The sequence below is a fragment of the Emys orbicularis genome, chromosome 4, assembly GCF_028017835.1.
Source record: "Emys orbicularis isolate rEmyOrb1 chromosome 4, rEmyOrb1.hap1, whole genome shotgun sequence".
Lineage (NCBI taxonomy): Eukaryota > Metazoa > Chordata > Testudines > Emydidae > Emys > Emys orbicularis.
Window position 1 is genome coordinate 135,444,680 of NC_088686.1, and position 15,411 is coordinate 135,460,090.

A 15,411-nucleotide genomic window follows, 5' to 3' on the forward strand; every position below is an offset into this window, starting at 1 on the left:
TGGAGCAAGCATGTGTGAGACTGGGACTCTCCATGGGAAAATACTCCTGTGGGGTTCCCCTGCTACCTCACCCCGCCTTAGGGTGACCAGATGTGTACTGATTTTTATAGGGACAGTTCTGATTTTTGGGTCTTTTTCTTATATGGGATTCTATTACCTCCCACCCCCTGACCCGATTTTTCACACTTGCTGTCTGGTCACCCTACCCAGCCTGGCCATGCTTCTGCTCCCTGAATCAAATCTGCTAGGCTGGGTGCAGTAGCCTTTCTCCAGTGCCCCTGCAGGTTTCCACCTGTCCCCTTCTCTTCCTCTGGGGGCTCTCTGACTCCCTAGCCGTCTTCCTCTACCCAAGTTCTGTTGGCAGTGGGGTGGACTGTTTCTCTGTGTGTGCTGAGATGGGATGTGTGCTGGGGAACGCCCCTGCTTGCTGTCAGCCATAGCATGTAACTACACACCCAGATCAGTCAGGCTGCTATACCATAGCTCTTTTCCCCAGGCTATGTGATGTGCACTGTGCCCTCCCTATGGGACGTGTCCACCCCCTGGGTTTCCAGCACTCCTGAGCTGAGCTGCTGTCCGAGCCCTCTGCATCTCACTAGTGGCTGCTGGCCTTGTTCTCTCACCCCTGCTGGGCCCTCATCCATGGGCTTCTCCTCAGTGCACCCTGGACTGGGCAGCAGGCCCGAGGCTGGGCGTTTCACGGGAGCCCGGGAGAGTTAAGTGCTCAAATCCTACTGAATTTCAATGGGAATTGGGTGCCCAGTCCCTGTCAGCTCCCTTACAAATCCCAGCCCTGTGTTCAAGCTTCGCTGATGTGCGCAGAACGCAAGGGAGCCGCTCTGCTCCCCCCCTGACATGAGAGCCTGGCGTTTGCTGCTCATCACTTGGGCATCTCACAAGGCTGAAATGAAGACCTACCGAGTGAATCTTGCTGACAGTGCGGCCCCCGCTGAGCAATCATTTACCCCCCCAGTAGGAAACGTCCTCTAGTTTCTGCAGCCTCCCCGGTTAGTGGGCTGGGGAAGGCGCTGAACTCCTCTGGGAAGTAAGGGAGTGTCAGGATGAGCAGATGGACTAGTGGGAGCTGTATCCATTGAGGCTGTATCCATAGGAAGCTGGTGTGCAGCTGGAGAGACGGTGGAGGGATGGTGGAGGGGTGGCAGCCTGTGAGTCAATATGGATTCTGTTCTCCCTGCAGGAACTTTGCCCGTGGAGCCTGCAGATGGGGTCAGAATTGCCGTTTCTCACACGACCGGAAGTCAGCCCAGATCTGCAGGTATTTCCAGAATGGGTTCTGCGGCTACGGAGACCGCTGCAGGTAAGGACGTTGCCTGGGATGCTGCAGATCTGGGCTAGAGACCAAGGTGATGGGCACCTTAGAAATACCCTAGACCAGCGGCAGTCAAATATTTTTTTTTTGTCATGGTCCAGACTCTAGGGCCTGATGTGGCCCGCGGGCTGTAGTTTGCCCAGCGCTGGTCTAAAGCAATGGGGCGGGAGGTAGGGGCGGAATCTCTAGAGCCTAGTCTAAAATGGAAACCATAATTCTCCAACAGGCTAGAGATTTGGTTAGGTAAGATGGGGGAAAAACATCTGAGACCTGTTTCCCCAGGGGAGCTGCGTGGGCAGAGGAATACAGGGTCCACTCCTGCTGGCGTAGACATAGACACATTGGCATCCAAGAGGTGCAAGACCGCTGTAGTGAGCCAGAGCTTGAAGACTGTAGCTTGTTCAACTGCTGGAAGTCCTAGGTTGAGGCACTTGGCCGTGCCAGTATAGGTTTTATGTCGTGCGGGGACATGGGAGAAACAAACACTTCCTGGTGCTGTAGCTATGTTGATAAAAACCCTGGGGAAAGTGCTAATGTGGTTCGGGGAGGCGGTGTGCCTACACCGGCAAAAAAACCTCCTGCTGGCATATGTGGCGTCTCCACTAGGGTTATGCGAGCATAGGCTTTGTAGGGTAGATGTAGCCTGAGACTTCCTAAGCATTAAACTTTAATGGAAGAGGTGTCTAAATCCTTTAGACTTATTCTGAAAATCTCCATCGTCATTGCTACAGTTGAGGAGATGAGCTGTTCCCTGGTGTGTCTCTGTCCTAGCGAAGCTTTGGACACTGCGGTGGCATGAACAACAAGGAGTCTGGTGGCACCTTAAAGACTAACAGATTTATTTGGGCATAAGCTTTCGAGAGTAAAAACCTCACTTCTTCGGATGCATAGAGTGAAAGTTACAGATGCAGGCATTATATACTGACACATGGAGAGCAGGGAGTTACTTCGCCAGTGGAGAACCAGTGTTGACAGGGCCAATTCAATCAGGGTGGATGTAGTCCACTCCCAATAATAGATGAGGAGGTGTCAATTCCAGGAGAGGAAAAGCTGCTTCTGTAATGAGCCAGCCACTCCCCGTCCCTATTCAAGCCCAGATTAATGGTGTTGAATTTGCAAATGAATTTTAGTTCTGCTGTTTCTCTTTGAAGTCTGTTTCTGAAGTTTTTTTGTGCAATGATAGTGACTTTTAAATCTGTAATAGAATGACCAGGGAGACTGAAGTGTTCACTTACTGGCTTATGTATGTTACCATTCCTGATGTCCGATTTGTGTCCATTTGTTCTTTTGCGGAGGGACTGTCCGGTTTGGCCAATGTACATGGCAGAGGGGCATTGCTGGCACATGATGGCATATATAACATTAGTGGATGTGCAGGTGAATGAGCCCTTGATGGTGTGGCTGATGTGGTTGGGTCCTCTGATGGTGTCGCCAGAGTAGATATGGGGACAGAGTAGGCAACGAGGTTTGCTACAGGGATTGGTTCCTGGGTTGGTGTTTCTGTGGTGTGGTGTGTAGTTGCTGGTGAGTATTTGCTTCAGGTTGGGGGGTTGTCTGTAAGCAAGGACTGGCCTGCCTCCCAAGGTCTGTGAGAGTGAGGGATCATTTTCCAGGATAGGTTGTAGATCGTGGATAATGCGCTGGAGAGGTTTTAGCTGGGGGCTGTATGTGATGGCCAGTGGTGTTCTGTCATTGTCCTTGTTGGGCCTGTCCTGTAGTAGGTGATTTCTGGGTACCTGTCTTGCTCTGTCAATCTGTTTCCTCACTTCCCCAGGTGGGTATTGTAGTTTTACGAATGCTTGATAAAGATCTTGTAGGTGTTTGTCTCTGTCTGAGGGGTTGGAGCAAATTCGGTTGTATCTTAGGGCTTGGCTGTAGACAATGGATCGTGTGATGTCTTGGATGGAAGCTGGAGGCATGTAGGTACGTATAGCGGTCAGTAGGTTTCCGGTATAGGGTGGTGTTTGTGGCCATCACTTATTTGCACTGTAGTGTCCAGGGAGTGGATCTCTTGTGTGGACTGGTCCAGGCTGAGGTTGATGGTGGGGTGGAAATTGTTGAAGTCCAGGTGGAATTCTTCAAGGGCCTCCTTTCCGTGGGTCCATATGATGAAGTTGTCATCAATGTAGCGCAAGTAGAGGAGGGGCACTAGGGGATGAGAGCTGAGGAAGCGTTGTTCTAAGTCAGCCATAAAAATGTTGGCATACTGTGGGGCCATGCGGGTACCCATAGCAGTGCTACTGACTTGAAGGTATAAGTTGTCCCCGAATCTGAAGTGGTTGTGGGTGAGGACGAAGTCACAAAGCTCAGCCACCAGGCTTGCTGTGGCCTCATCAGGGATACTGTTCCTGACAGCTTGTAGTCCATCCTCATGTGGAATATTGGTGTAAAGTGCTTCTACATCCATGGTGGCCAGGATGGTGTTTTCAGGAAGAACACCAATGCATTGTAGTTTCCTCAGGAAGTCGGTGGTGTCTCGAAGATAGCTGGGAGTGCTGGTAGCGTAGGGTCTGAGGAGAGAGTCCAAATAGCCAGATAATCCTGCTGTAAGAGTGCCAATGCCTGAGATGATGGGGCGTCCAGGGTTTCCGGGTTTATGGATCTTGGGTAGCAGATAGAATACCCCTGGTCGGGGTTCTGGGGGTGTGTCCATGTAGATTTGTTCCCATACTGTAGCTGGGAATTTCTTGAGCAGATGGTGTAGTTTCTTTTGGTATTCCTCAGTGGGATCAGAGGATAGTGGCCTGTAGAATGTGGTCTTGGAGAGTTGCCTGGCTGCCTCCTGTTCATAATCCGACCTGTTCATTATGACTACAGCACCTCCTTTGTCAGCCCCTTTGATGATGATGATGTCAGAGTTGTTTCTGAGGCTGTGGATGGCATTGCGTTCTGTACAGCTGAGGTTATGGGACAAGTGATGTTGTTTGTCCACAATTTCAGCCTGTGCACGTCTGCGGAAGCACTCTATGTAGAGGTCCAGTCTGTCATTTCGACCGTCAGGAGGAGTCCACGCAGAGTTCTTCTTCTTGTAGTGTTGGTAGGAGGGTTCCTGTGGGTCAGTGCACTGTTCAGTGGTGCGTTGAAAATATTCCTTGAGTCGGAGATGACGAAAGTAGGCTTCCAGATCACCGCAGAACTGTATCGTGTTCGTGGGGATGGTGGGACAGAAAGAGAGTCCCCGAGATAGGACAGACTCTTCTGCTGGGCTGAGTGTGTGGTTGGAAAGATTGACAGTGTTGTTAGATGAGTTGAGGGTACCACTGTTGTAGCCCCCTGTGGCAGGTAGGAGTTTAGATAGCTTACTGTCCTTTTTCCTCTGTAGAGAAGTGAAGTGTGCATTGTAAATGGCTTGTCTCATTTTTGTAAAGTCCAGCCACGTGGAAGTTTGTGTGGAAGGTTGGTATTGTATGAGAGTCTCCAGTTCTGAGAGCTCATTCTTGATCTTCTCCTGTCTGCTGTACAGGATGCTGATCAGGTGGTTCCTCAGTTTCTTTGAGAGTGTGTGGCACAGTCTCTCACCATAGTCAGTGTAGTATGTTGATTGCAATGGATTTTTTACCTTCAGTCCATTTGGTATGATGTCCATCTGTTTGCATTTGGAGAGGAAGATGATGTCTGTCTGTATCTGTGCAAGTTTTTTGTTGAGGTTGATGGATTTCCACTCCATACGGCTAAATTTAGTGCCTTGCATGGTGTCAAGTATCAGGGGGTAGCCGTGTTAGTCTGTGTCTACAAAAACAACAAAGAGTCTGGTGGCACCTTAAAGACTAACAGATTTATTTGGGCATAAGCTTTTGTGAGTAAAAACCTCACTTCTTCGGATGCATAGAGTGAAAGTTACAGATGCAGGCATTATATACTGACACATGGAGAGCAGGGAGTTACTTCGCAAGTGGAGAACCAGTGTTGACAGGGCCAATTCAATCAGGGTGGATGTAGTCCACTCCCAATAATAGATGAGGAGGTGTCAATTCCAGGAGAGGAAAAGCTGCTTCTGTAATGAGCCAGCCACTCCCAGTCCCTATTCAAGCCCAGATTAATGGTGTTAAATTTGCAAATGAATTTTAGTTCTGCTGTTTCTCTTTGAAGTCTGTTTCATGCGGTGGCATGAGATTCTGAGCGGAAAGGGGCGGTCCAGCGACCTAACCGATAGGAATGTTTCTCACCACTGGGCCTCCCTGTGTAGCCTGTAACCTTTGACTCTTCCAGCTACCAGCACATCCAAGACCCTCCAGCCCCTGCTTGGAGCAGATGCGGCTCACAGCCTGCCTTATCGCTGAGCCGTCGGGGCTCGGAGCCAGCCGTCCGGCCAGAAGCAGCAGCTGGGAGCTGGGGAGGAGCCAGGCGTGGCTCGGAGCCCTCTGTCCCTAGTGTGACACAGCTGCAACTGAACTTCAGGCAGCTGAGCACAGAGTTTGAGGAGGAAGAGGAAGATAAAGAGACGGTCCCCACGTATCCCCCAAACGGGGCCGTCAGCAGAGAGTTTGTCCCCAGGCAGGCCCCGCGTGGATCAGGTAAGTGCTGCTGGCATGCTAACAGTGTCGGAAGGGAGGCTGGGACTGGCTGGCTGGGCGTGCCGTACGGGGCTCTAGCATGGATGGGGAGTGCTTCTGTCCAATGCACCTTAGGTTTCTTCCAGCTGACTAGTCCTCCTGCCTGGAGAAGGTTGCATCTGCTCAGGCAGCTCTTGGGTCCCATTGGGGAGGTGATGTATGGAGCTGGGATCCTGCCCCAAGGGGCAGACTGGCTGTGCTTTTGTGGACTGGCTTTTGAAGGCCCTTTGTCCTGTGTGAATGCATCTCATGCTAACTGTTGTGTTGCTGGTCAGGGTCCCGACCATGGGATCTGGGATTGCAGAGAACTTCCCTGGCACCAGAGGCTGCATCTAACAAGGCAATTGTCCCAGCACCTCGAACCCTAGAGGTGGGTGAGAATCTTGGGGTGGGAGGGGGGGGAGAAGATGACATTGCCACTCAGACATTCTCAATGGGATGCTCTTACGGTGTCTGTCTATTGTGCTTACCTGGCCCCCCGTCACCATGGCATCTGAGCACCTCTCCATCCTTACTGCATTTATCCTCCCAATCTCTGTCGGGCCGGGCATTGCTATTGTCCCCATTTCACAGATGGAGAACTGAGGCACCGAGAGGCTAAGTGCCTTGCCCCAAGGTCACCCAGGGAGTCTGTGGCAGAGCAGGGAATTGATCCCAGGTCTCTCGAATAGGCAAATGCCCTGGGACCATCCTTCCCCTGAGTCCTCCCCCAGACACCTTACCATAGATGGCTGCGAGCAATCGTTTCTGTAGGGGGAAGCCGGGTGCGATCTTCTCCCTCCCTGTCTGTGGGCCTGTTTGTAGCCTGGCAGGGGTCTGCAGAACGCCGGCTCTTCCCATGCCCAGAGCTGAGCTGGCTACTCAGCCAGGATGAGGCAGCACAGCTCTGTGGAAGGAAGGGGGCTCTGTCTCCAAGTGCTAGCCGGCTATATTGCTCCGTGCAGGCAGCTGGTGGGCTGGGCGCAGTTGCTGCTTCGGTGGGGGAGCTGCGGAGCGAGGACGTGGTGTGCGGCATCTGTATGGACAAGGTCTACGAGAAGACCTTACCCGAGGAGCGCGTGTTTGGCATCCTCCCCAACTGCAGCCACGCCTACTGCGTCGGCTGCATCCGCAAGTGGCGCAAGAGCCGGGAGTTCCAGAACGCGGTGATCAAGTACGTACGGGGATCCGGAGTCCTGTTCCTGGCTATGCCACACGGGCACATGGGTCCCACGTGCTAACCTGGTGCTGGAGGCTAGGTCCCATTTCTAGGGTGACCAGATGTCCTGATTTTATAGGGACAGTCCTGATTTTGGGGGCTTTTTCTTATATAGGCACCTATTACCCCCCCATCCCAGTCCCGATTTTTCACATTTGCTGTCTGGTCACCCTACCCATTTCCCTTGTCACAAAGAGCCGCAATCTGATGGGTGGCTTGGCCTTGGCAGCTACCCTGATGGAGGGGGAAAGGAGCTTTTAGGGCAGGCTATGGCGTGAGCAACCACAGTGACAACCCTCCAGCCCCATCTTCTTTAAAGCTGAGGTGGTGGAAGCCCTGTTATCTTGGTCCATCCCTGTTGTGGGAAATCTGTTCTAATGGCATCTAGGGCACAGCACAGACTAGTGCAGTGGGTCTAGAACAGTGGTTCCCAAACTTTAACAACCTGTGAACCCCTTTCACTAAAATGTCAAGTCTTGCAAACCCCCTCCTAAAAATGAGTATTTCCAGGGATTTTCTCCTTTACCCGATTATAAATTATAAAAGCACTGATCTTGGAAATATAAAATTTGTTTTTATGACATGCTTATTACACACTATTTATTATTAATTATTATTTATCACTACAGTATTTTTATTACATTATGAAAACGGCAACACTCTTCCAAGATCTTCGTAGCTTGTATCGCTTTGAATAAGCCTGTTATAAGACAAGGCTCCTATGTTTCATCAAGGAGTATCAGATGTGAAACAGCAGGAAGGTATTTAAGAAGCCAACTCAAAGAGTTCCTCCTACACAAGCATTCAGGTCTTGAGCAGTCCAGGCAAACAACGCACATTACAACAAAGCTTAAACTTGTTCTTCATAATAATTTTAAAAACAGCAAAAAATATCCACCTCCCTTTTCATTTCTTATAAGGACATTTAAATCTCCTCAGTGTGATCGACATGCTTGCTTTGATCTGCTTAGCTCTTGGAAGTCCAGGGGCTCCTGGCCCCGTGCTGCCTGGGGTCCCTAGGGACAGCTCTGTCCGCCATTAGGGAATTTTTTCCTGAGAACCCCCTGTAACATTTCAGGAACCCCAGTTTGGGAACCACTGGTCTAGAAGGAGGTAGCAGTGTCAGCTGCTGAGGGGTTGGCCTGGAGTCGCTGATCTTGGAGTCGGTACTCTGCCGGCCTGGCGGAACCCCCTCCTCTGCCCCACCCTCTCATTCACTCCTGTTGGCTGCAAATGACCCATGCGCACCGTGTCTCTGCCCACAGGGCCTGCCCCGAGTGCCGGGTCACGTCCAGCTACTTCATCCCCCACAAATACTGGGTCTCCGACAGGGACGAAAAGGAGAAGCTGATAGAAACCTTCAAGGCGCGGACAGGGTAGGTGGCTGGCTCCTTTGCTTGCTGGGATGGGGTTTGTGTGATGGGCTTTGCTGTTCAAAGTGCTCCCTTACAGAGATGGCCCTTGCTAGAAGGGTGAGAGGCTGGGTCTCTGGGTCTAGTGTTGGCAGGTACCTGCAGGAAGAATTAACCCCTGAATTTCCATCTGAGTTTAACGCAACTCTTTTAACTCTCCTAGGAAAATAAAATGCAAGTTCTTTGCCCGTGGCCGTGGCCGCTGTCCCTTTAAATCGGAGTGCATCTACCTTCATGAGCTCCCGGCCAGGGTGCGGCCCCCTCGACAGAGACCTCCATGCAGGACAGGCCCGGTGGTAAGCAAAAGCAGCTTGAATCTCTCCTAAGTTGACAGCTGTTGGCACTAGCCAGCATGGGGGTGGGGTGGGGGGGAGAGAGACTCTGAATCCCACCAGTCTAGCAATGTGTTCTAGTTAAAACATAAACCAATAATGCTACCAAGGTTTTGCTCTGGGGCCCTGATTCAGCAAGATACTTAGGCATGTGCCCAACTTCCAGCACCCGATCACTTCCACTGAAGTCAGTGCGACTCAGTACTCGGCTGGATCGGGGGATCCAGCTGTGACTGTCCAGCCACTGAGCGCTTGGAGGCCAGTCCTGCATGCAGCAAAGCAACTGCTGCATGTCCCCTGAGGAAGCTGCAGCCTCCTTACCAGGGGGATGGGTTGGTGAGGAGCTCTTAGCTGTTGCTCCTTACAGTTAATCTTTCCTGGCTGGTCCTCCCTCAACACCAGGATGTCTGTCTCCTGCTAGTGGCTGTCAGGACACCCTAGTTCCCCAGGGCAGATCTGTAGGAGATAAAACCTCCATCCAAGTCATGGCTGGTGAATAGGAAAATACCACACGTGCGGCCACACCTTGCAGGGGGTGGGGTCGGTTCTCATCTTCCCCAGCTGGGCTAAGGGATAAGCATGTTGTTGTTGTTGTCCTGTTGCAGGCATTCAATCCCTCTCCCTCTGAGAGCTCCGAGGAGGAGGACGATGATGTGTGCTTGTTCCAATGGGCTCTCACCTTTGCGCTGCTGCGGGGGGACATCGATGATCCAGACTACTGCCATGAGATTTTCCTCTTGGATTCCAGTGACTCAGACTAGAAATTCCACTGGGCCGGGCCTGGCTCAATGGAGTTGGGGTCACTCCGTGGCTTGTGAACCTATATCTTTTGGGTGGGGGGAGATGGGGAAAGAAAATTGACTTCTTTTAATCTGTCTAGTTGTGTGTCTGGCAGGACTCCTAGTGATCCGAAACCACTCTGCACAAGCTGGGGGAACACAGCGCTGGCGGTGGGAAGCTCTCCCGTTCCACAGGGCGGTGGGATGCGGTTACCACTGCCACGCTGCTCTTTCATCCATCCTGGGGCTGATGGGACTGACCGCTGACACGTCGCACGTCACGTTTCTACTTCCCTCCCTCCCCTCCGAAACGGCACCTCTCCCTCTCTCCGCGGGTTCCTCACCACCATGGCTTCCCAGCCTGGGATCTGGTGGTGTCCCCAGTCCTATGGCCTCCCAGCTGCCTTGCTCTAGGAGTAGGCTGTATGTCAGGTTTCGCGGTGGTCCTGCAGTCTCCGTGTTGTGGTTGGAGGCAGAGCGTGCTTGCTGCTGAGGCTACTTTGTTGTGAAGGAGAGTCAGTTGAGCAGTGCTATTGGCCACAGCAGCAGGCAGTGTCTGCATCTTGGCGGGTTGCTCTAGTATTGATTGCAGTGCTGCCAGGCATCCATAGCAGGCTTAAAAGGGGGAGCAGTCTGGGATTAGTGGGTGGGGGTTTGGGGCTTTTTTTTATTGATACAGGCATCTGTCTCAGAGGTTTCATAATGTAAGCAGGGAGACCCGCTCCATGGGAGCTGGAAGGGTTGCTGCCTGGTCGTGAAGCTGCCTGTGCACATACTTAGCAAACCTTTTAACTCTTTCAGAAGATATCTGGAGACCACGAAATAAAAATCAGCTTTAAAAACTAATCAGCCAAGTCTCTTCTTCCCAAGGGCTAGGCTCTTCGTTCCCTTCTCCGTCTCCCTACTACCAAAAACTAGGCCGTTGCTAGCACCAGGGGCAAGTAATGGGCTAGGGTAAGTGGCCCCTATCTACCCTGGAGCCCAGCATTTGGGCAGAGTGGCAGGGCTGCTGTCAAAGGGGAATGTAAGGGGGGGGGGGGGGGTCTCTGCTGTCCCTTATGCATTACTTTGGAAGGAGGGTAAAGCAGATTGGAAAACATAATCCCAGGGATACACATAAAACGATGGGGTCTAAATTAGCTGTTACCACTCAAGAAAGATCTTGTGTATAGTTCTCCGCTCAATGTGCAGCGGCAGTCAAAAAAGAATGTTGGGAATCATTAGGAATGGGATAGAGAGAGAGTGTGTGTGTGTGTACACAAAATCCATGGTACGCCCACATCTTGAACACTGTACAGATGTGGATGCCCCATCTCAAAAAAGATATATTGGAAAAGGTTCAGAGAAGGGCAACAAAACTTGAGGGGTATAGAACAGCTTCCATATAAGGAGAGATTAATAAAAGGGGGATTTCTCAGCTTGCAAGAGATGACTAAGGGAGGATATGATGGTCTATAAAAACATGACTGTTATGGAGAAAGTAAATAAGGAAGTGTTAGTTATTCCTCAGACCACAAGAACCAGGAGTCACTAAATGAAGTTAATAGGCCGGAGGTTTAAAACAAAGGCCTTGGCTACACTCGCGCCGCCAGCGCTGCGAGAGCTCTCTCGCAGCGCTGCAAGTACTCCACCTCTCCGAGGGGAATAGCTTGCAGCGCTGCGAGGGAGCGTGCAGCGCTGCAGGCGCTGATTACACTGGCGCTTTACAGCGCTGCACTCGCTGCGCTCAGGGGGGGTGTTTTTTCACACCCCTGAGCGCAGCAAGTGCAGCGCTGTGAATTGCCAGTGTAGCCAAGGCCAAAAGGAAGTATTTCTTCACACAATAGGCTGTCAACCTGTGGAATGTTGTGAAGACCTAGATACTTAAGGATTCAAAAAAGAACTAGATACATTCCTGGGGGATAGGTCTATCAATGGCTATTAGCCAGGATGAGAGGGAGGGTGGCCCTAGCCTCTGCCAGAGACTGGGAGTGGATGACAGGGGATGGATCACTTGATGGTTACCTGTTCTGTTCGTTCCCTCTGGGGCACCTGGCATTGGCCACTGTCGGGAGACAGGATACTGGGCTAGATGGACCTTTGGTCTGACCCAGTATGGCCGTTCTTATCGTTCACACTTCACTTGGGAGGGTGCTTCCCAGGCTGAGGAGACATGGGCTAGTTCTGCTTGCGCAAGTGCACTAAACACCTGCCTGAACGTACTCAGTGGGTTTGTGCTTGGGGGGCTAGGCCAAGCTGCCGGCCGTGTGACTGCTGGTTACACTACTCGTTTTAGCGTGCCAGCTTGAGCAGAACTAGCACTTGTCTTTCCAACCTGGGAAGCCCTCTCCCCTCAGCCTGCATCTGGAAGGCCTGTGTGTGTCCACACAATCCAGGCATCACTCCACTCACATACACTTAAGGAGCCCAGCCTGGCCTGAATTTCTGATGGTGGGACATCTAAGGCTGGTGTCTCACCACTGAAAGTTACTGGGATCCAGGACAGACTCTCCTGTCCCTCTCATGCCATGAGAAAAAAGTTATAAAAACAACCCCTGCTCTTGCCAGGGGGTCTGATGAGAAGTCTGTGCACAAGGCAATTCATTGTGAGCATGAACCAAGTTTGCTTTTCCCATGCAGTCCATTTCATCCCCTAGGGCGTGGGATCAACAGGGGCTGTGTCCCAGTCTTCAGTAAAGTATGAAATGATCCAACTTGCCCCTGTCTTTGCTGGAGCCATAAACACGTATCTATATGGCACAGAGTCCAGGTCCAGAGCCTCGATTAAGGCAAAGGGAGTGGAAAGATAATGCTGCAAATCACAAGTTGCTTCCAGCCCTTCATCAAGGGAGCCTATGCCAGCCTGGCAGGGGAAACGGGCAGGCCAGGCTGACTCTCCTTTCTGGGAGGCTGCACCTTTGCTCAGTTCCTTTCACACTGTTTTGTGGGGCAGGAAACGGGACTGAGTACACTGGGGTCTTGCGGGGGGGGGGTGAAGAGGAGAGAAGTGGTAAACTACCTCCCATCCCCTTAAAACTGAGTGTGCTGAAGTAAGGCATGTTTCACTACGGTGTCTCATGGGTTGGGCCACTTTATCCTACCAGGGCTGCTGTACTTATAAATACTAACTGCAGGGGTGAACTCGCTCATGACTAGAAAATGCACACACTTCATCTACAGCAGGCTTTGAAATGCCACAGGGGAGCCATTCTTCCTTCAGGGCGTGGGCCTGTGGTCTGCTCTCCTGTTTGAACTGCAAACATGCCTCTCCCAGCACTGCTTGCAGGGAGCATTGGGCCAAGCTTACGGCTGCTCTACGAAGCTGTAACAGACTGCCCTAGCAGCTCCGAACCCAGCAGGGGCAGGCAGGGTAAAAACCATCCACCCCCTAAGCACTACACAGCCCAGGCCCTTCAGAGTTAAGGTTAAATAGAAAAGCGATCAAACGCTGGCACCAAAGCATTCTAACTTCCCCGTGGTGCTGTTATACAGGTGTTTTGGGCCCTGCTTACATAAAACCAATTTCTGAGGTGTGTCACTACAGGCTGGTGTTATTTCGCTGGGGAGGCCCATGTAGCCTTCGGAGGGAGGGATTCAGGGGATGGATCTTTCCTCCCTGTTGTGGGGGAACCAGAGTCTTTGGTATGTTTGGAGGTTACAGGGATGGGCCGGATCCCACTGATTCGTGTGTGAGTTGCTGGGAGGCTGCTGAATCTGATGTTTGTGGCATTTCAGTGTAGAGGTGTGAGAGAGAGAAAGAGAAACTATCGTGAAAAATGGGCTGAAACACACAACCTTTTAAATGTCTCCCCTGTGCCAAGCAGTACCAGATGTCAGCTCAACTTCCTACCGGAGGACGAACTGGTGAGGTGGAACCTGGGTATATTTTGAGTGCAATTTATTTACCCTCTATACCCCAGCCTTAGACCAGAGGTGGCCACAAACAACACCCCAGCAATCCTCTTTGCCAGAACTCTCAGCCAACCTCCCATGGCCTGTTCGCAGGCCCCAACTCCGTTCTGAGAGACGACGTCAGAGAGCAAACGTTCTTGTTGCTTGCCACAGCTCCCGCTGAAAAATAAGTCCAACTCTACACCCACAAACAAAGTACACCACAGCACTATCTTCCAAACAGAAATCCTTTTCATGCAAAGAAAAAGAACTGAGCGCATGTAACAGTGCCACCTGGTGACTTCTGTTATATCAGCAATCACATTCAGCAGAGAAATCAAGCCTGTCATTTAGATGGTAAGGATTGTCTTTTTGTTCAGTTTGTACAGCGCCCAGCGCAACGGGGTATAGTCCATGATTGGGGCTGTGATGTGCAGTGGTGATACAAGTAACACTGGAGTGCTGAATTTGTAACTGCTGGAATAAGGGCGATTTCAGACAATTGTGAGTGAGCTTGGAAATGTTTCATTGAAGTGCCGGGGGCCAAATCCTCCCCCCAGAGAGCCTTAAAGTCAAAGGTACTTAAACTCACGCACTGAGCAGATTACTAGCAGGGCCTGCGATTGCCGGAAGGGAAAGAATTCTAAACAACATCGCCTTTCCTTTTTGGCGCCTTTGCTGCCTTGCAGTCAGCTTGGACAATTCATGATTATTCATTTTGCAGCGATGCCCTGAGCCGCCAGTCGAGATCAGTGCTCCAATGGGCTGGGCGCTGTGCACATATTAAAACACGGCTCTGGTCCTAGATAGAGCCTCACCGCTTGGAGGTCAGTCGTCTCACAACTACTCTCCTCTCTTTCCCTGCAACACCACACCTGGGGAGTGGGAGAAGAGGACCTGGCTGCTCCCCCCAAGCCCTGGGAGCGGGGAAAAAGGAGCAGGGGGGGAGCTGGGGCAGTGGGAATCGATGCAGGGGCTGGGATACAAAAAAAAATTGGACATCCGGGAAGAGCCTGCGCCTATAACACTAGGCAGCTGGGCGCGTGCACTGAGGATCCTTACGGATTTCCCGGGCCAGCGGCCTCAACAAAGGGACGATTCTGAGAAAACCTGAACAGGCAGCAATGGGGGAAGGAGGGATAAATAATTGCTGCATGGGGAGAGGGACTGATATGGAGTTGGGGGGGGGGCCATGGACTGAATGAATTATAATATGGGGGTTGGGGAGAGGCTGGAAGCGCTGTCCCATCAGGAGGCAGCTGGGGCCAGTCTGGCCTTACTACTGTATAAATTTGGGTGAATTCAAGCTGGCAAAGTCCGTGTGTGTTGCAGGCGCGATGTTCAAAAATCAAGCGACCCTCCAAAAAACACAATAGCAGCACCAAAAAGGTCTCAAGATTTGGGGGAAGGGAAGGAAAGATGAGATTGCGGGCTCTGATTCTGGGTGGGCCGTATGGCCCTCTTCCCGCCTGCCCCTGAAGCCCCTTGATCTTAAAAGCACTGGTCTAATGATGTAACGCCGGCAAGCAAAGGTTTCGTATGATCCCCTGGCATTTCAGCAAATGACGGGGAAGTGACTGTGGGCAGGCGGGGGAGCGGGGACAGGAGTCTGTGTGTTGGGGGCATGAGATGTTTTGGGGTGGGTGGTGGAGGGACGCTGCTCCTTTAAGGCGTAGAAGGGAAAGAGAGGGCCTGTGAACCAGGAAGTGGAACATGCTGCCCCAGTGAGAGCTGGGCCCTAACAGAGATAGAGACTGTGCAGAACGGATGCTGAAGCTGACTTTGCTTCCGAGGCCCCGGTAGGGGTAGGGGGGAAATCAACCCCCTGGCAGCTACCCCCAGCTGGCTGCAGCTTCTCTCTGGGGCCTCCCTGGCGTGCTGAGTGGGGAAGCTGAAGGATTCACACAGCAGGCTGCTAAATCTAGAGTCAGTGCCTG

The 15,411-nt window shown here is 51.8% G+C and overlaps 1 protein-coding gene across 1 annotated transcript; it reads left to right on the forward strand.

The window, feature by feature from the left end:
- Nucleotides 1-1,145: 1,145 nt before the first annotated feature.
- Nucleotides 1,146-9,586, forward strand: LOC135877878 (probable E3 ubiquitin-protein ligase makorin-1). Its single transcript, XM_065403404.1, has 6 exons — nt 1,146-1,318; nt 5,540-5,844; nt 6,688-7,036; nt 8,347-8,457; nt 8,657-8,789; nt 9,431-9,586. Exons 1-6 carry the CDS (start codon nt 1,146-1,148, stop codon nt 9,584-9,586), a joined length of 1,227 nt encoding a protein of 408 aa, XP_065259476.1.
- Nucleotides 9,587-15,411: the final 5,825 nt, after the last annotated feature.